Here is a 21335-nt window from a genome sequence, read left to right as displayed (position 1 = left end):
TTCTGTATCTTCTTTTCATCTGCCATGGTATTTTTTGTTTTGCTAGTTTCCTTTCCTGTCCTATTCTCTGATTTTTCTCCCTTCAAAACTGTTCTTCTCTCCCCTCTTCCCTCATTTGTATTTTCTTGCTTCCACTTTCTCCTCTGAAGTATTTCAACTCCTTTATTTTTCTGCATTTTCCCCTCTCTTCCATTTTTACCTTCCTCACTCCCCTCTGCCTTCAGGTACCTGACACAGCTGTACAGACGTGTGTCCTACAGCTGACAAACAACTCCCAGGACATCAAGGGCTGCCTCTTCTCACCCAGCCTACCTTCTCACACCTGTCTGGAACAGAGGGCGTTGTAAAAAGCTACAAGTAAGTGAAACCATTAAAATCATGGCAATGGTCTATAAAAAGGCTACAACATTTAGGTAAAACATTTAATAATAAGTCTCACAATTTAAATATTTTTTTTCTATAATGCTCCATTGTCTGTCTACAGCTATACTGTGCATTAGCACAAGCAAAACTGAAGTTAAAAACTAGGTATTTCACAGCAGTGATGTGTTTTGAACCATTTTCATTGTTGCACGTAAACATAGAAGCACTAATAATTCTCAGTAGCTCACTCATCTTTAAAAGTCAATTTCTTTCCAGCAACATGGTAATGCTCTAACTTGAAACTTTTTAAAAATTGAAAATACATACAATGTATTATATAAAACATACTGCTTTATACAATAAAGCACAGAGACACTTTAATCAACTCAATACTTTGGTGAAGTCCTAAGAGTCATATAAATAACTAGGAAGATTAATATTTCTTTATCTAAATGCATTTTCTTCCCAGAATTACAGAAAATATGACACAGCACAAAGCTACCTGTGCCATTCAGGGACAGACAAACATCATTTAGGCCTAATGTTCAGGGTCACTCACCCTACTCCAAGTTGAAATCAATTATGATTTTTCCTAGTGACATCAAAACTGACGATGCCTCAAGAGGCTTTAACAGCAGCTTGTATGCTGAGGCCCTACTGAGGTGAGGATCCCTGAGTCAACAGAATTACTAACTTTGCTTAGAGTTGAGCACCTAATTAAACATCAAGTCAAAGCCAAATCACCCACCCCTGGTGGTGAAGTCCTAAACCTCAGGGTGTGCAGCAAAGTTGACAAGTCAGGGACGTAATTTCTCAACTTTTTAAGTGATGATCATTTAATTGCAGTACATTGAAAATTAATCTTACAAAAATACAGGAGGCTGTTCAAGCATTACCTTCTCTTAAGAAACTTCATGGGAAAAAAACCCTCGCTCTCCCTGCAGGTAAACTATGTTTCACTGCAGCACAAGAGACATTCCAGGTTCCTACCTTGCCCCAGCATCACTTGCGCTACAGGATCTGCATTTGTGGCACAAACTTTATAAATTACTCTGCTCGTAGTGCACAGACTGGTTCTTACGAGCCAAAATCACTTTCCTCCAGCCCTGACCACAGGACTAGCTTTACAGTTACATTTCAGAGAAGAATCCCTGCATTTCGAGCTTCCCATTACATTAATTTTCTTTAAGAAATAGAAGTACTCCAAAGTGTGCATATGGATTTGTATGTAACATATGTGTAAATGCTTTTTTAAAAAGTAGCATGTTACAAAAAAAAAAAAAAGTTCTTTTTCATTCTGAGAGCAATTCTCATTTCTTCAACACATATGAAGCTGGTTGCTTTGGCACTGGGCTACTTGTATTTCTCACCAACCCACACTGTACTGTGCAGTAGGTATTACACTGCACAAGAGGAACAGTTAATCTCTTTCTAAAGACATGTGTATCCTTTGTGAATGACCTTTCATTAAATTCCAAATTACCAAAGTCACAATTACTCACAGAAAAAAGTAATCAAAGTTTTAAAGTCCTTTTCTGTGCAATAATTTTTATGTACTTGCACATGTACTTCCCTGTTAGTTACTTTCAAGATTTCCTTCTGCAAATTAGTAACTTAAGGAACTCTGCAGATTTTCTTCCTTAAAATAAAATTTTATTGAATGGACGTCAACTTGTTAAAATTGCTGCTTTAGAGAAACTACAAGTAACAGAAAGAACAAGTCTGGAAATCTCCCTAGTCTTGGGTATGTTTCATTTCTCCATTCATGTTTAAGAAGGCATTTAGGTACATTTAGCCAGCCTGACAAAATCTTAGAGTGATTAAGATTCAAAGATGGGCCTTTGTGACCTTTATGAATTTCCAGGAATATCATCCAAGAGCAAAAATGAAAATATAAGAAATTGCATTCTGTATTACAAAGCATTTCAACATCTCCAACATTTTAACATTTGGAGTAAGTTCTAATGCCCGCTTATAAGTAAATCTGAATGGTTTTACTCCTGTTTCACTGCCACTAAAGAACCCAATCACGAAAAGCTAGTTACAACACTATTATTAGACCTTAAAGTTGAGAAGGTGACAGTATGTTTTCACCCACTGTGGTAAAGGGTCTCTGAAATACCACTGTCTGCACAGACATGCAGACCTATTACAAATAAAAAAATGTAGTATTTGTGGTATTTGGAGTCTCCCAGAAGTCATTAAGTAAGTGCAACTTAGACTCTAATCTAGGACTACTTAAAGTGAAACCCCTTTGTGTACGCTCCCTCTTACAGGGAAAGCCAGCTCCCAGCAACAGGAGTATCAGATTCTTGCAGCATCCATGACACTTGTAAGCATTCAGTGGTCAGAACACCACTACATATCCTTCAAATGACATGGACCACTGAAGCTGGAAAGGTATCTTCACTGAACCAAGCCGCCTGGTATCTCAGCAATCCACCAGGACACGAGCATCAGCTTGCCCCCAGCGGCGTGCAGAATCTCGTTTGAGGAGTTGGTGGGTTTTTTCATTTTTGAAAGTCAACAGTTTTGAGTATTGAAATGCAAAGGGTAGGCACCAACTTACAACAGCGGCGTCTCAAAATTACTTTACGCTGCAAAATGCTTGTATTTGTTTTTTTACTTTAGGGTTTCAGAGAGACAATCCGTTAGACAACAAGGTGATAAGCATGACAGAGCACTAACACAGTGAGCTAGCCAGAGATAATAAAAGAAGGCACAGCATTTCCAAAGTTAAATTGTCAGGGTACCCGTTACATGAAGATATAAAGAATACTTTGCATTAATGCTAATAGAGCGTACTATCTAAAATATTTAATAATGTACTACTTTTTTTTTCTTGCTGCTAAGTCATTAGTAATATGCACCTATTAGTTAAAAAGCTGAATAATGCAAAGTGTGTTTTGATTTCTTGTGCTACCATGCCACTGTGTAATACCAACACTGGAAGATGGTATTATCTTTCCATTTTTGAATGAAATAAGTATAAATGCATTTTAAAAGGAGGAAAATAAATTTTGGGTATATTTACTGCTTTAAACTACATGCTTTGCTTTCAGTTCCTGACACCAACCTCATATTGTCGATCTCTGACATCATGATTCATTACCTTATTAAATGAAAATAACTGACATGTCATAGGTGTAAGGACTATGAAGTCACAAGTTTCCATGCACAATAGGGACATCACCCCTCCATCAGCAATACCAGGGTGTGCACGGATAATGTAGTTATTTGTGAAAATAACTAATTAGATTTAGGACTTGGCTGTTACAGCTTAAAATGCCCTGAAGAGGCAACTCCTTGTTAAGGAGTAACATTGTGGGAGGAAAAAAAATAAATTAATAAATGTGGCCTATAATAAACAGGTTCCCCAAGCGCGAGCGGCCGGAGGGCCGAGGGGAGGGGACGAAAAGTTTGTCGGTGCAGGGGGCGGGCGGCTCGGCCCCGCCACCGCCCCCCTCCAGCCGCTCCGGCCACCGCGCCGCCCCCGGCCCGGCCCCCGGGGGTCCCTGCCCGGCGGGACCCCCAGCTCCGCTCCTCCCGCGGGCAGGAGCCGCCGAGGGGGCGTCCGTGAGGGCTGCCCCCCTCCCCGCCTCCCCCTCACCTGCTGGCCAGGCTCTGCCGGCAGTGCTGCCTGAAGGGCATCAGGTGGTAGTTCATGGCGTCCAGCAGCAGCTTCTGGCAGACGGGGTCGGTGCGCATGAAATCCACCGACTGGACCCGCTCCACCAGCTCCGGCGCCGGGATAAGGGCGAAGCGGAGGCGCTTCATCAGGTCCGGGGCGTACTGCATGCGGGTCTCCCGGTCGTGTTCCAGCCAGAGCACGGACATCTGGAAGAGCGCCAGCTCCGACTCGACGGGGGGGGGCAGCGAGTCTAGGAGGGCGCGCATCTCCTCGAAGTTGAGCAGCAGCACGTCCTCCACCAGGTACTTGTTGGCCAGCTTCTTGGTCTCCTCCAGGCCGTGCAGGGCGGCGATCTTGCACACCTGCTTGTAGTTCTGCACCGAGATCTGGTCGTTGAGGAACTGCACGCACAGCTTGGTGACCTGCGGGATGTGTAGGATCTTGCTGACCGACAGCACCTCCTCCACCGTGTCCAGCGAGAGGGTCACGTTGGCCGTGTACAGGTACTCCAGCACCAGCCGCAGCCCGATGGACGAGCAGCCCTGCAGCACCAGGTTGTTGATGGCCCGCGGGCTGGCCAGCAGCTTGTCCTCCGGGGAGGAGGACGGGGTGCCGGGCTCCTCCTGCGTCGGCGGCGGCGGCGGCTCCTTCGGCGGGCCTCCCAGCCCGTCCTGGGCGCCGGGCCCCAGCCCCAAGCCGTGGGGATGCCCGCCACTCCCGCTGCCGCTGGAGAACAGCGATCGGAAGTACTGGGAGCAGGAGGCCAGCACGGCCTTGTGGCAGTGGAACTGCTGGCCCTGGGCCGTCAGGGTCACGTCGCAGAAGAGCTGCTTCCTCCACAGCAGGTTGAGGCCGTGCAGCAGGTTGTCGCTGTGGCTGGGGTCGAAGGTGGAGGTCCTGTCCCCGGATCTGGACATGGCGAGCGGCCTCCGGCACACCTGCCTTTTAAACCCTCCTCCAACCTGGGCAGAGGGGTGGGGAGGAGAGCGGGGTGGGGGGGACACACGGGACGACACAACAATAAACACAGAGCTTTAGAGGCCCGGAGGGCGCATCCCGGCTGTGTGCGCACGGGTGGCGGGGGCCGCAGCCGGGGGACGGGCTCCCCTGTGCCCACCAAGCCGAGCCCACCGCCCCCCCTCACCCCGGACACGGACGGCCTCGCTCAGAGGGGCCGCAACTTGGGAGGGCTGAAGGAGATTTATTTTTTTTGCCTCTCCCCTCCAACACCTCCCTTGCCCCCTGCCCCCCTTTTCTCCTCCCTCCCCGGTGCAAACCGGGCTGCTCTCCGGGGGTGGAGCGAGGAAGCGGGGACATTTTAAAAGCTGAGCAACCCCCTCAGCCACCCAAGCAATCACGCACACCAAATACCACTCCCCCCCACCCCAACACCTCCATGCCCAGAGAAACTACCAAGTGATTGAAACTCTGCCGGGCAGCCGAACAGCCCTTCCCGCCCCGTTCGCCGCCAGCCCCCGGCCCCCTCCGGCCGCTTTGGCAACTCGGCGGCGCCGGGACCCGCGTCCTCCCCGGGGGGCGCCGTGCCCGGGGCAGGGGCCCCGGCGCTGGCCGGCACCGAAGGTGAGCCCCTCTCCTCGACCCAGCGCGGGGGCTGCAATACTTGGCACCCCGGAGCGGGGACTGGGGGGGGGGGATGGAAGCGGCAGCTCCGGGTCCGGCGAGGGGCCGCCCGGCGCTGTCCTGCCCGGCTCACTACTCCTCGCAGCAGACGGCGCCGCGGCCGTAACTCCGGTAACTACGTGAAGTTCAAGTTGGGAGAAGGACGGGGGAGGCGGGAAGGGGTGGCGGGGAGCGGGGCCCTGCCCGGCGGTCCCTCGGTCCGGCCGGACCCCACCGCGCCCTCCCATCCCCGGCTCCGTGCCCGGCCCGGGGAGGGCGGTCAGCGGGGCTGCCCCGACCTGCGTCCGCACCTGCGGGGGCTGCGCAGCCACCGACCCGCGCTGACCGCATCCCGCCCCGCGGAGCGCCGCCGCTCTTCCTCCTCCTCCTCCTCAGCGGGATCCCGCCGAGACCTGCTCCTGCCATTGCAGCGCGCTCAGTCGCTCCTCGCCAACGCTGCGCTTCCTCTGCCTCCCTTCACCCCCGCCTCGCCCCATTTATCGGCACAGCGAGGGGCTCCCTCCAGCCGCTTCCCCTGCCCCGGTGCCGCTCAGCCCCGCTCCGCGCCCCGCCGCCGGCTACAAAAACCTCCCGGAGCCTCTCCCTTTAAGTGGACCCGGTCAATCCCCCCCTCCCCACCGCGCGCACACACACACACCACACATACATACATACATACATGCACACGCAGACACAGACACACACTCCTCCTCTTTCTCCCTCCCCTTCCTTCTTTCTCGTTTTGCCCATTTCTTGCAATCGGAGTTTATTCGGTAAACGCGTTCGTTACACAACTGTCCCCCCGCGCACACACAGACACCCCTTTCCTCTCCCCCATCAACAAACAAATCAGGAGGCACTAGAAAATGCACAGAGACGGTTAGACACAAGGCCAGAAACTTACCTGCTCCACAACCAGCTGCCAAAGTAAAGGTTCACTTAAGCTCCCCCCCAAAAAAATCAATTGTCCTTCCTTTTTAAAGGTTTGCTCGCTCCTTCCAAAAAAAAAAAAAAAAAAAAAAAAAAAAGAGAAGAGAAAGAAAGAAAAAAAAAAAAAACCTTCTGGTTCCCAACTCGGAGCAGTCACTCTTTACAATTTATTTTGTCGTACATCATTTGATCACCATGAATTAGCAACAGCAAGAAAATGTACGAGAGAGAGAGAAGGAGAGAGAGAGAAAGAGAGAGAGAGAGCGCAGAGCTTTCTGCAAGAGAAGAAGAAGAAAAAATGTACGTGTGACAAATTATGCTACCAAGAAACAACACATCATTATCCTTGGGCCTGGGGCTCAGTGAGTCGTAACGAGAGTAATAGGAAATCCACGGTTGGGGAGAGAAACGGTCGTGCATGGCCAGTGGAGAGAGACCATACAGGGGGATGGATGCTGGAGAGACTCGCAAAATTATGGCTCAAGGCTATTGTAAAAATTGTCGAGCGTAAATGACTGCGATTTCAAACATCTTTGGAAGAAAGAAGGGGAAAAAGCGAGCCCCCCGCCTCCCTCCCTCCCGCTCTCCCTCTCTCTTCTCTCTCTCTATAAAGAACCGTCAAGTTTTAGTGCGCATTGCTAATTAGTCAATTTCTCTCTGCCTTCACAGGCTGGCGACTTTGCTGCTGAGCTGAAACTGCTAATTTCTGTGACCAGCTTTTTTCTTAGCTGTGATCTGGATGAATGAGTAGCTGTCTCACAGAGATGACAAAAATAAACTCTAATCCCCCCAAAAATTTCCACTACATCTTTCTCATGCATAGATTTATGATCTTCAAGCGCCCTGTGCAATATGCAAACTTTTTGTGTGTGAGTGTGTGTGTGTGTTGTTGGGGGTGTAAGTCTGTTGTATTCAGGTTGCACAGTATTGTGTCTCTGCTCTCCCCCCGCACCCCAAGAGTGATGAAAATAATGTCTGATTTCAGTACCAGATATGTTGTCACCCCCATCCCCTTGTATTCATATTATTGCTTTGACAGGATACATCATCCTTCCTTGCCAGTATGATGAGGCTGGAGGGGTGGAAGGGAGAGAAAGTGAGGCTACTAAATGGTGTGAGTGGTAAAACGTTCCTTTTACATTTGTTCCCCTGCACTGTTCAAGATTTATGATCTTGTTTGAAGGCATATTTTCTCTATCGTTTTGTCTGGTTAGACAACCGTCTCTGAACTTCACTGTCAGCTCTTCAACAGATAAGGGTTCAGAAGTCACATTTTTTTTATTGGAAGATTAGCATATTGTCAGATTTGTCTTTCGGTTTTTAGACTTTGCAAAGCAGAAGCCTGAATCAAATGGCAGGAAAGCAGCTGCTGTGTCACAAATGTAACCTTTCAACTTTCTGCCAGAGCTGATACCCTAGAAACGTGCATAGAACAGCCCATGGGTTGGGGCTTTGTTTTGGGTTTTTAATAGTTGTAAGAAGCTGAGGGAATTCTTGTTGTAGGCATTTTGGGCTTTTTCTTTCCGCCAAGGGGCATTTTGGTAGAGGACGTGTTCTCCACACTTTATCTCATGATATATTGTACCCTCACATTTATAGCTCTGTTCTTCTGTTGTCAAACCTCCAATTGTCAAAAAAAAAAAAAAAAAAAAGAAGAAAAAGGTGGAATGTATGCCCTTGAATGAAATGCACATGAAAGGAGACTGGAACAAGCACTCACAGAAAGTTTTACCTGGTGTGAAAGCCACGAGCCATATCCCCTTTCACAGATAATGCTCAGGCTCCTGTTAATTAAAATACACACCAGGAGCGGGATTTTGAATGCCAGGTCTCATGGTCTTTCTCTTTGACTTGGCCAAGGATGCCAATGCTTTTACAGAGCTGGAGTCAGATTGCTCAGAAATGCAAAGGACTGGAACTGAAAGGCATCAAGGCAGTTCTTGCTTTTATTTATTTTCTGGTGACCTTAATAAAGAAGTTCTGCCATACCTTTCTGGTTTTCCTTGCCAGATAGCTCCCTTCCCCCTCCCTTAGATGTCGATTATTTCTGCAAGACATTTTCAAAAGAGGTTAGGCAGCTGGTATTGCAGGACATGGTATTCTTCCCAAAAGAATGACACCAGCATATACTGCTTCAAAAACCATTTTCTTTGTTTTGCTCTCATTGTGGCTCCCTCCCTGCTCTACCCTTTTGACCACATGGATTTTGACCCTGTTGAGGTAAAGAGAAACATGAATTACAAAATTACTCCATTTTGATAGTAGCTGGTGTCTTCAGTGATGCGAGTTGTCTCCCAAATGTAGTAGATGGGAAGAACAATTTTTATATCACGCTTGTGTTGCTGAACTTTACTGCTTTAATGGCTGTAAATAATCCCCATGGGGTTTTGTATCAGTTTGCACTGACTGATGTGCCATACACACTTATACCATTATAAGCTGCCAAAATGCATCTGGGTAGCAAGTTTCTTGGACTAGTATACTGGTATGTTTTTCTCTTTAGTGAATAGACCCTGTTAATTTTTATTTAACTTTGCTACACTAATGTGAGTTGAAATAAAGTTCAGTCTTAACTTACATGTATGATTTGTGTTCACTTATGAATTACATTGGACGAATATTGTCCAAAGTCCTGGGTATGGTATTTTCCAAATGGGCTTGAACATTCTGAAGGGAGACTTCAAGGTTTCTAAGTTGCTTGATTTCAAAGTAGAAAGTTAAAATCCATCTCTTACAGATGGCAGCTGTTGCCAGAAAATGCCATGTGCTTTCTTTCTTTCTGAGGTTACTCCTGGACCTGCACCATGTAAAAATATTCTTTTCTTTTCTTTGAAGCAAAACTATATGTACTTGACAGTTGGTTTAAGCAGGGACTTCACATCTCTAGTTTATATACCTAAACCCATCACAGACTTCAGGGAAACCACTGGAATCTTCCCTGAGGCACTGAATACACAGCAACTCTGAAGCCTTCCCTATCGTAGCTATAGGGCTCTATCCCTAAACAAGATTTCCAAAGAACAGCATGCTTTCATCTTTTCAAAGCCAGAGGTTTGGAGATGTTGTGCCTTTCTGCGCCTTCCTTTAGCTCAGCTCTTTCCATCCCTACAGATTCCTCAACTTAAGTGAAGCCTGATTACAGAGGCTTATAGTAGGAAGGTCAGTACTACACAAGCTTCAAATCACATCTTGCAATTAAAGGAAGAGGTCCTGATGCAGAAGAGGCTTGTCACTAAAATCCCAGGGAACAAACTCAGTAAATAAGCAAGGTAAGTACTTTTCAGTAAGCTCATTTCTATAAAAAAGAGAAATTTAGAACACCTTTATTATCTATGCTTATAATATAAAACATACCTCTGCACAACTGATGTTTTATGGGGCATTATTTGCAGATTTTGTTGTTGCAATACATACATCCTGGTATAGGTGAGAAATCAAGTTACATGCACAATATCTCTATTACTATATCTTTATTATTAGGAACAATGTGTCAGTTCGGAACACTCATCCTTTTGTCATTGAGATTGCTGTCAGAAACAGCTTCAGCTGGCTCCTTTATCTGGGGCACAGAATTTGCCTTTTGTGCAAGTCACCTGGCCTGCTGAACTCTCTCAACAGTCTGCATTTCTGCCACCGTTGCATTTCAAATGATAGAATGGAGATGTTAGCACTCAACAGAGGCACCTGGATGGGGAAGGGATCTGTCACCACAGGCAAAGTTCTTTTGAGGGTCCTTCCAGACAGGTAAAGACTACAGGTGGGCTGGATCATTTTTGTTGGGCAACAAGCCATGAGAGTTGTTTGGACAGATCTAAGCACACAGATCCCTTTTGAGGTACAAGTACTATACAAATAGATGAGCAATAGTTGGTCTCTTACCAACAACATTGCTACTCTTGCTGAACGTTCTTGTATGATCCACTCTGAGGTTTCTGACGTGGAAGTCTGTAAGCTCACACTTCCAAAGGGAGACCTGGCTTTGCATCACACTGTTCCAGGAGTATGGATGAACTACTCGCTTCATCCATTGCCTGTCAGTGTCAGCATAGGAGCAGGGCAGGCATGGAAGATTTCAGGAGGCCGTGATGGTGATTGTTAGACCCAGGGCCCACTAGTCTGGACATCTGTATTCCCACCACTGGCATACAGTGATTGTGCCTACACTGGCTTGCACACTTTGGGGTAAGTGCCTGCGAACCACTCAAAGCTCATAAGTGTCTTCTTGTTCTCCGAAGAGGCCTTTTCCTTGGAAAGCAAGGCGACATGAGGCATTGCAGGGAGCTGGGTAGGAGAGAGAATCAAAAGTTACCTTGATTCTAATAGTATAGATGTAACAACCTTGACCCAGGTGCATTATTTATTATTTCTGTGCTTCAGTTAACAAATGCTAAAAAGGGTTTTCATTAGTGCAGTCCAAGGCTCTCCCAGCTTGTGGCCATTGGCCTGCTGAGCACATCTGCCCAGCTCCACCCCCAGCTGGGTATTTTTGAATGTTTACTGAGTCACTTGTGAAGGCAATGGCTGCCACAACTGTGTGGTTCTAGAGACTGGCACAACTGGCCCCAGAGGTGTCACAGGCATCCTGATTGCCTATGTGGTGTCCTGGTTAATCCATACTTGCCTCGTGTTTTGAGATTCCTCCAGGAATAAAGACTGGTTTTATTTATACACACAGAAATATTGTGGAATATTGTTTCTGTGCCTGAATGTATACAAAATAGAAATTTTTCTGTAACAAAGAGTCATAATACCATTAAGTATTCAGACTTTTGCCCTCTTTACCTAAAGCTCTCATGGGGGTGGACTGGGTGCTGCTACACAGGACCCAAAATGAATGATCCTAAAAACACCAAAAAGCAAGTTGTCCCCTCCTCTCACAGTCCCACAAAAAGGCAATAAAGTAAACTACATTAAAAAAAAAAAAGAAAAATTCATTCAATGCAATGCTGTGCAATCAAGATGACATGGATGAAGTTTGTAGAAATCCTGTAGCTTCTGAAAAATCAAAATATAAGGTATTTCCTCTGAAAGAGTTATTAAAATAGCTTGGCGGGGGGGAGGCAGAACTCAGAACTGTTGAAAGAAGCAGCTAAGCTTGGGGAAATTGCAATCTAAAAGCAAGGTGGATTAAGCAAATCCTTCTGTACAGAACCATGCTACAACTAGGAACCCTCTAACCATCACTCGGAAAAGCTTACGCTCTGGGACTCGATTTTCAGGCACATAATACGAGCTTTAGTGATTGTGTCTGCACTGTACTCCTAATTAAGGGATACTCTCTTGTGCTTAAGTCCATTTCTGTTCAGGAAGGCATTTAAGCATTTCTTAAACCATATTCTTAAGTACTCTCTTGAAAGGGAATGCCTTTCTGACGTGGGACATGTGTCTGCATTCACCATTCAGTTTGGCTGAGTTTTCCCAGCCCGGTGCACACAGGACTCATTGCAAAACTAAGGAGGATACATTGGTGGCAAGTGACACTGTGATTGCTCTAAAGTCACAGTCAGGCTTTGTAAGAAGCCATCCCCACATGGGACAGTGCTCCATCCCAGCTGCTTGCAATATCTGGGGGAAACGGAAAGCTTCAGAGCAACAGGAACTAGCTGGATGGCAATGCCCAGAATACATCTTTGTACTGAAGTAATACATAATCCTTAGGTTTAATGTGGCTCTCATAAACCCCAAGAGAGCATTATCAGTTTTTAAGGGAGAGAGGAGTTGCAAAAGTTTTTTTTAAATTCCCTTTCAAACAAAGGCTACTGACAAAGAGTTTTGTTCTCCATTAGATCAAAGTGCTCTGGGGACAGAAATCTTTCCCATAGTGCTCCATTTGAACTGCCCCAGAATTGTGTCTGCCCTTTGAATGTAACAGAGAGGACTCACTGCATGTCCAGTCCCTTGTGAGGAAATAATGATGTAAAATAAAATGTGGTGTTAACTTTGACTACCAAGATGCTTTTTCATTAACATCATTTTGGAGGCATATGTATAAAAAAAATCTGAGTTAAGATTTACAGTTTCCCCTTGCTTTACTCCATCTTTCTAAGACAACTGAGAGCACCTTCTGACCTGGCTGCTTGAAGAGTAGGGCTGTGCTTAAATAGTGGAGGGGAAACAGGTGATCTCTCTCTGGAGATCAGGTATCATTGCTTTCTCAGTAACCAGACCGATTACTATTGTGAAACAGTCAATATGCTGCTTCCCTCCCTTTTCCAAATTGTATTTTCAAAGTCAGAACCTCCTAATTCAAGTTAGTTAGTTTGCTAAGAGAAAAGAACACAAACACAAACACAAAACATAGAGACAGGGCTTCATGAGATTAAAACCAGGTAATCTTTAACTTTATGTAGTCAGTGAAGGTCAAACATTATTCCCCTAACTGGTGTTGACCCTCACTGTTTGGTGAGGGTGATTTTGGTGAAATCCAGTAGTGATTCCAACTTAAGCCAGCTAGCTACCCAGATAAACACCACTGTCTTGTCTCCACCAGGTCCAACTGCAAAATAGCGACCTAAGGTTGCTGCAGCATTGTAAAAATACCATTTTATTTGGTCGAGGATTATATAAGTTTGGTAGCAAATACTCTGAATGGGGAGAAAATGGAAGAAGGAGAAGAATCCTTTTCCTTCGCTGAAGGGTTTCTCTTTCTCAGCAAAGTGGGCAGTTGTGTACAGCTTCATGTTTCAAATCTGGCTGAGGCAGTAGAAACCAAAAAGAAGTCATCATTGAAAGGCTGGCAGGACTCTGTGTGTCATGAGCTGGCTGTCACAAGCCTAGCATCTAGTTCACATAATCAAAACATCTTTGTGTTTGGCTCTGAGTGATGTTGCCTTGGAATACAAGCATGTCATCTGTGGTCTGCTTTGGCATGAAGAATACACCAGCCATTCACAGCTGGAAGTTTTTCCCTCCCAACTTTTCATAGATTTCCGTGGGAAAAGTGAGGAAATCAGTGGTAGCTCTATTTCTGTTATACCAAAGGATTAAGAGGAGACTTTAGTTTTCTCTGTCATCAATAAACTCATTCAGCCTTATATAGGAGGCAAAAAAGTGGGTGTGAAGGTAGATATCAGTAATTCTAAATAATGGTGATGAAATGGAGCCAGTCACAAGAATTTAATCTTTTTTTTTTTTTTCTGTTCTTTAGCACAAGTTGCCTGGGTGATTTTCAGGTACCTATTGCTCACAAGATAACATCTTCCTGTCTGCCCAATGTCTCATATTAATTTACACTTAGATATAAATAAACCTCCCAAATATTCTAGAGCTGAGAAATAACACTGGCAAAAAATGAAAAAGGCATTCCATTTTAACTTCATTTGAATACAGCTCACCAGCAGACACAGGTTCATTGCTAATATACAGGGACAGTCCTAGTGGACCTAGTGACTGCTCACACAAGCTGTGAATCTGGTCCACTACTATTTTACCAATGATAAAACTGGGAGACAGGCAAAATGAGGAACATCCTTCTGCTGAGAGATTTCTTTTTTTTTTTTTTCTTCAAATTAGACATATTTTAGTTACAAAAGATTGCAAAAGTGTTCAAAATAATAAAACTTTAGGATTTCTGTGCTGCTTATTTCAATTGTAGCCCTGATGATTTAAACCAAATATGATTAAAAGGAAATTTATATATTGCTCCCTGACTTTGGGTTCAGACCTGAATGGATTTTAAGTGCCAAGCGACAAACTCTTTAAAATGTGATTAACAATGATAATTCTGACTTTTTTAAATCTCCATGGCACTATTATAACATCCAGGCTTTTTTTCACAGCCCCAGTCCACTGTCAAGTACTCCCAGTGACAGACACCAAGACTAAAGCTAGGGCAGTGACCCGAGTTATTTTGGAAGTTACAGCTCAACATACAAGATTTCATGCAGTAGCTCTGATGACAAAAAATGAATTTACCACATGGAATCTCACAACATATTGTGCGGTAACTCAGAAAATGAGTTGGGTTACCATGCAAATATATATATATATATATATTTATATATATATAAAGCACACATTAACAGCATTTATAGACACTGATCTATTAAGTCATTTTCCTACACTACCTTCAGACCTTTTGTATGAAGCAGAAAACCCATCATTAAAGCTATGGTTTGCCAGACAATTACTTTGTCAAATCTCAAGAAATTGCATAATAAATTGTATACATGCATCAAACACGAACAGCAGAGGGGTATAACAAGCTCTCTATTTCCAGTCCACTTGTTCTTTCATCTAAACAGTAGCTTTTGTTTTGAAGAGTAATCCTATGTTGTTTTCAAGGCATAAAATGTACATATACATTTATCTATCAAACTAAGTAGAAGTAATTGAAACACTTAATATGCACAGTAATCAAGAAATGCATGAACAACTTCATTATTAATGTCTATTGATTATTTATGCTTTCAAATAGGCAAATGTACCTACTAATACTTTATCATGTTAGTCTATATGTGCATTTTGGCTTTACCTGTTTATTGGCAAGTTTACTATCTACATTATGGGTATTTTTATTGCTGTACACTCATTTGCTATGCGCATAACTGAGGTCAGTTTACGAACTGACTAGTGTTTACTCAATTTGATTACTATGTAACATTGCTGAGACTATTCTCCCTTTGGAAAATTAACTGTACAAGGAAGCCCAGTAAATCTTTACTTAAAAATTCCGAACTTTAGATTGATTTCAGCAGTGGGTCTGTATTGATCTAAAAAGCTTTGCGTTCCTAACTAAAAACTAATCTTTATTTCACCCTTTAGTGACTGCAGCCATAAATATGTTCACTCATACTGGAGTTTAGTGGATTAATGGTTATTGGAGATTGTGGCTTCCAACTGAGGTTGGTAAACCTTAACCTTTGGAGGACAACATGAAGGCATTTACCCCTTGTCATCTATAATAGCTGCGTCCCTTTCTGACAGTTACCTGAGTGTTAAAGAGGAGGCAGACCAGGGGGTAGGAAATAAAGTAATAGCAGCTCACTTTATCTGTCTAATCACTTATTATACAGACCAGTGTGTCCAGACCTGACTCTTTTTCTGATGCAAAGGCACTGAAATGAAACAATTTGTTTCGTCTGTGATACTACAACTCCAAAATTTCCAAGAACTAGAATTAGTTGTGCCTCAAAATTAATAGACAGAAATATTTGCATCTCCTTGCATTTCAGTATATTTGTGGGACGTGTTTTATGTGACTTGGGACAAATCTTTCTCACTGCCTCTGAGAGAAGGCTTTCAAAGGCAGCTGGTAAGAGACATTACCTTACATTCCATTGCAATGACTTATTAGTTATTATCCAAAACATAATTATACTAATTGTTATAAAAACTGTAATTGCATTAATGTCTTGAAGTAGGGTTTATTCCAGAATGTCATGTTCTGAAATAGATGTCAATTAGCACTTAAGTTATGAACAAGCCATCCCTACAAAACTTTAATTCACTCAAGTCAGCTTAAGTTACTCAAGAAAGCAATGTGAGGGTAGAAATTATTCCCACATGTAAAGACTGAAAGATCTGCCCTAACTTTTCATTAAAGAGAATAATGATTATTGAGAACATAAAAAAATTATTTCATTAGCAATACAGAGAAGGTTTCACTGGAACACGAAATATACAAAACGGTAGATGTCAAGTGATTATATTAACAGACACAATTCAATATCCATTGTTCCAGAAAATATACTGAGCTTAAAGGAGAGATTTCTTCTGCAAGAAATATTGACTTGAGCCTGCCTAAATTCAAGAGAGAGATTTATTTTTCATAAGCAGGTACCATCTTGTGACAGTCACTTCTATAATTATTCCCATTTGAGAGCATAAGGGATACTTGTGTCAAAAAAGGTGCTTGTTTTTTGGAAACCGATCTTATTTTAAAACCTTTCTTTCTATTTCTATTAATTCTTCTATTTTTGCAAATCAAATTCCCAGGAAGGGAGATTGCTTTTGTAATAACATAGAATTGCAGTTGCTGGCAGCTGTTGCAAATGATTCTAGGCAATTTACATCCCTGGAGACATTTCCCCAACATCAAGGTAATCAGGGCCAGTGGGATATAATCTGGGAACAATTCTAACAACAAGTTTCCCATCCTGGACCAAAAAACACAGTCCCAGGGGACATGGAAGATTGCTCGTTGTGCCTTGACATTCACTCCTAGCACGTAGCTGCAAATTTTGCATCTGTTTTGTTTATTAAACCGAGAGCATTGATTCAAACATTTAAACAAAGGTAAAAAGACTGTAGGAATACCCAACATCTGCTAGGCAGAATGTTGCCCTCATTTTACCATTTCATTTGTCTTACCTTTTCCTTCCTCCTTCAATACCCTCTGACTCATGTTCCAGCTTCACACTGCATCAGATTTCACTCAGGAAGGTCAAAATTCCCAAGGATGCACGGCGTGAACCCCACTGTTTGCTGTCTTCATCTGAGGTGGAAACAGGATTTCTTGGGGGTCTTTTACTATCTTTGGCTGACAGCAACAACCACTGGGGCTTGTAAAGATAATCTCCATTTTAATTACAAAGCACTGGCATGTTTTTTTGTGAGGAGGACGTGCTCACAGAACATCACAGGCATCACCGAGCGAGGGGGCAAATATTTCTGGGAATCTGCATTAAACCTATGGAAGTTCATCGCTCATGGTCATCTAGCTGAGATCAAAGTAGGGCCATCTTGAATAAGACTGCTGTTCTCCTCAAAGAATGCCAAGCTGCTTAGAATATTAGAGGAAAAATTCAAGGAAATTAAAAATGACCACATCATTTCACACAGCAGTAAATATGTCATAAGGATTTTTTATCACATGGACTTGATGCACATTGGGCAGTAAGAAAATAGATTTGATCAACAGGAATAACTGCTCTACAGCTAATATGATCTACTGAGTCAAAAATCCTCTTTTTCATAATGCTTAAATACGGATATACATGATGGACTATAACAACTCCAAATGCACCATTTATATCTATCATGTAAATAACGATGAGTTTTCAAATTAGAATGCAGATCAAAATAGCACGCTAGTTATTCAGTTGGCTTCTTGGTTCAGAAACTTTTTTGAATAGTTCAGAAGTATCAACTGTTTAGACTGTGAGCGTGCATCACTGAAACCCATGTGAGTAACATGCACATGAAAGTGGTCCTGCTGAAACTCGGTGGGTTTACTCAGCTGTGTAAAGTTGCTTATGGCTGTATTTACCTGCAGGAGAGGTGTCAAAGTCAGTAAGGACACTTTATTTTTTCTTGTCAACTTCTGATGATTCTGTGAGCTGAGCACTGAGATCATATTAGCATTCACTATTTGCTGCCAGAGGGATAATTTCTGTGTCCAAAGCACATATGATCACTAGTTTCCTAGTTTTTCTACCCTTTTCTTCTTCCTCAATTAATCACTTCAGAAAATGCAAGAAACCTTGCCAGGCTCATGTTTAAGTGCATGCACCTTCAGAAATCCTGTGCTACCCTCTCTCAGCGTGCCTTTGCATCCCTCAGCTGCATAGTAGCCTTCCAACTTGTGTGTGCATACACGTATGTGGGGATCTCTGGGAGTCAGTAAAGGTCCTGCATTTGATGTTTAAGTCTTTAATAGTTAAGCAATAAATTTTTCTCCGGATTGTCCAGTGTTGCTGGAAAACAGACACATTTTCACCTTTGATACCAGGATCTCAGCCAGGGGTGGCTTCTGTATTTCTCCAGTGCTAAAAACTAGTCTTGTGCAAAAGGCCAGTACAAAGGTCTTACAAGTCAAGTTACTCAAGTCCTCCCTCAGCCCTGAAAATCAGTCCTGATTGCTGTAGTTTGCAGCTGACAACAGGCTTTTGGCTGCCCCTCAGTAGAAAGGTGAGGTCTAAAAATAATCGAGGTTCAGGGGATACTAGAAAGCACAAAGGTTATTTGGCATTATCTTTTCCCAGTCTGTACTCATCTCCCCCTAAACAGACAGAGTCCATCCTCTTCTCCTTTCTCTGAGTTAATTATAACTTGCATTGAGTAGTGTCATGGAGAGAGACATAAAAAGCAGCAACACTAATAGTACTCAAGGGGAACTTAGCAGCTCTACAGCAGAACAAAATTCTCCCAGCAAAGAGTTGTGGCAATAAATGAGCCAGTTTGATACCAGTCAAAGTCCACATGCAGATAGATTTATTTGCCCTATATTGGCCATGCTTTTCCAACTTCATGAGATAGGGATATTTCTACAGGAGGAATTCCACATTTAGGTTGAGAGGTAAGATATCCCTGTAATATAAAACATTCCCTGGCAACTGCACCAGCAGTGAACACTGGAGTTCAAATGTGCTTTTGCAAATCCCCAAGAGGGGAAGAAAAAGAAAGATTTGGAAACCGCTTGAAAAAAAGTATTTGAACTTACATTTCAGCAGAGTTGAGGCCAGGTAGACAGGGGTGTCTTGTTGTCTCTGCCTGTTTGAGACAAGTCAGAAAAAGCCAGAAGCAACCAACTTATGGGCAAAGCCTTGTGAGGGCTTCCTCAGCCTGGGTGCGCCTGAGCTCTGTGGATGATCTGGGATCACAGGCAAAGCACAACACACTGCAGCAAGTGATGCAAACCAGACATCTAGTGCCAACATTTAGCTGCTTGCTTCTGTTTAGTTTATCTGTGCTGGTTTAGATGTCAGGCAAATTCTTAAGGTCAGTAGTGCCTTACTCAAATCAGCAGCTAGAGGAGCTGATGATTATGAGTAGCAATATGAAACTACTCACTGCTGGAATCCCAACCAGCCCATGCACTTCCTTCCTTTTGATTACTACCAACTTATCCGAAGCTGAAATTCAGCTACAGTTCTTGCTTCCTTCTCCTTCTCTTTCTCCTTCTGCTCCACTGACCTTTCTCTCTCTGTCTCTTCTGAGCAAGTAGTTATCAGGCTTCTCTTTAATGGCCTGAGCATCCTCTTGCTCTTCAGTAAGATTCCATCTTGTAGAAGGAAAATGGACATTTTTCATCAAGAGAGCCAACACAGGTAGCAGAGCTGCAGCAAGCACTCGCTGGATTTATTTACTTTACTGTGGAATTTACCCTTGTGATGGCCAAAATCCTATTTGTAAAGTGTGCATGCTCCTTGGTAAAATGTGAGCACAATGAAGCTGGTACCAGTTCAGAATCTGTATCTTTGAGATATCTATTTTCTATGGAATATCTTCATGTAGCAGAAGGCTTGAACTCATGCTGTGAACTCATGCTCATGGCCTGGATCAGGCATGGCTGATAAAGGGAAAACAGTGTTTCTGAATCTGCATATAGTTGTCTCCAGCACGAAAACAGTCTTTAGTGTTCAGTTCTTGAAGGTCTGAAAAGGTAAGAATGATCTCTGAGGTCTGGAATTGTAGCTTACATTTGTTTTTCAGGCTGCCTGTTTTTGAGACATGCCTCCTGTGCAGTGTAGCTGATGGGAAATGTTGTCTGTCTAAAGAAGATGTTAACCTTTTCCTTTGACTAGATCAAAGGCAGCAGAAAGTTTTGTGAGTCATGGATCCGTGGGGAGCCTGGCTTCGTTTGTATGTCTTTCCCTTTTCTGCAAAACAATAAAGATTTTCTCTTGGTCCTTCCTCCCAGTTTCTACAGCAGTGAAGACATCCAAATGGTTGCTCCAAGTCTTCCAGATACTCCACAGACTTTTCTCCAAATGGAAAAGACCAATAAAGCGGTGAACTCTGTGATGAAAAGGAGAAAATGCAGGGAGGAAAAAAAATGTCCTAAATTCTGATGAAACACAGAAATGTACAAGAATTTACCATGATTTCCTGTCCTGGTGTTCAAGTCAAACTGAACTTGTTGACTACCACTTGGTCTTCTTCTAAGATTTATGGAAAATAAACAGTCCTCCTGTGAAATTGCATTGAACAAGTACCAGATACAGAGCTCCCTTCCCCCATCACCTTTCTGCCCCGTTGCAAAGACTTACTTAATGATTTACATTGTTCACAGAGTCACTCAAGCAGGCAAAGTGGAATTCCACCTGATCGGTAACAGGGTACTTCCTATCTGAGCTGGAGTGCGAGCTGTTTGTCAGCTCTCCTAACATGCAAAGAGCTATATGGGAACTGCCGAGGTGACTATAAATTTTAAGAGCAACAATATTTTTTCTTTTTTGTGATCCCATGGTAAAAAACCCATAGAGAATGCCATTAAGACAGGGGACAAAGTGAACATATGCACACCAACACATTATCCAGCCTCAATGGCACATGGTACATTGTCTCCATTATCAGACAAAAAAACCTCACAAGAGACAGAGATCAAAGGGTTAGCTTTTCAGTGATCTTGTCATGCAGCTTCTTAAATGATAATGTAAAGGTTTTAAAAAACATTTACCGTAATTTCTACTAAGTGTCACAGCCTAGTGAACCATTAAAAGTGAAGCAGCTCACTGAACCGCGCGGAAGTGAACAGATGGAATTCCACCCTCCCTCTGCTCCAGAGCCTCCTCGAACAATGCAAAGTCTTCTTTCAAATCTCCTCCTCTGAGCTCATTACCCAGGGCAAATATGTGGCAGGTTCTACTGCCACAAAGGCTGGGGCTTGCTCTTCTTCGTGGCCAGGCTGTGCAGTAGAATTTAAAAATCTAAAATAAAAATTTCCTCTGGTTTCTGCACTTATGCAACCTTTCTTTGTTCCCCATTTATACAAATGCAGTGAGAAAAGGAGGACATCCTGATTTGAGCTTTCCAGGGTTTTATGGATCACTGTCAGTATGGTTTTCTCCAGACTTAATTTTGATAAAAAGTACCCATTTTCTTTGGGAACAGTTGTTTACAGCTACCT

At 43.4% G+C, this 21335-nt stretch overlaps 1 protein-coding gene across 3 annotated transcripts in view; it reads right to left on the bottom strand.

The window, feature by feature from the left end:
• The window catches only part of KLHL14 (kelch like family member 14), a 62711-nt gene extending 56153 nt beyond the window's left edge, over positions 1-6558 (bottom strand). Inside the window, exons 1-2 of one of the 3 annotated variants that reach the window (XM_050322602.1) lie at positions 6519-6558; positions 3974-4956 (exon numbers count right to left, since the gene is read on the bottom strand). In XM_050322602.1, the coding sequence (XP_050178559.1) occupies positions 3974-4911 (938 nt within the window). In that variant the 5' untranslated portion in view covers positions 4912-4956; positions 6519-6558. Of the gene's footprint in view, positions 1-3973; positions 4957-5925; positions 6031-6293; positions 6352-6518 lie in introns of those variants that run through there. The other 2 variants (XM_050322610.1, XM_050322594.1) reach the window with 2 other exon arrangements.
• Positions 6559-21335: the final 14777 nt, after the last annotated feature.

This window comes from Myiozetetes cayanensis, unplaced genomic scaffold (assembly GCF_022539395.1).
Source record: "Myiozetetes cayanensis isolate MyiCay16 unplaced genomic scaffold, myiCay2020 scf1, whole genome shotgun sequence".
Classification (NCBI taxonomy): domain Eukaryota; kingdom Metazoa; phylum Chordata; class Aves; order Passeriformes; family Tyrannidae; genus Myiozetetes; species Myiozetetes cayanensis.
This window is presented reverse-complemented; position numbering and strand designations above follow the sequence as displayed.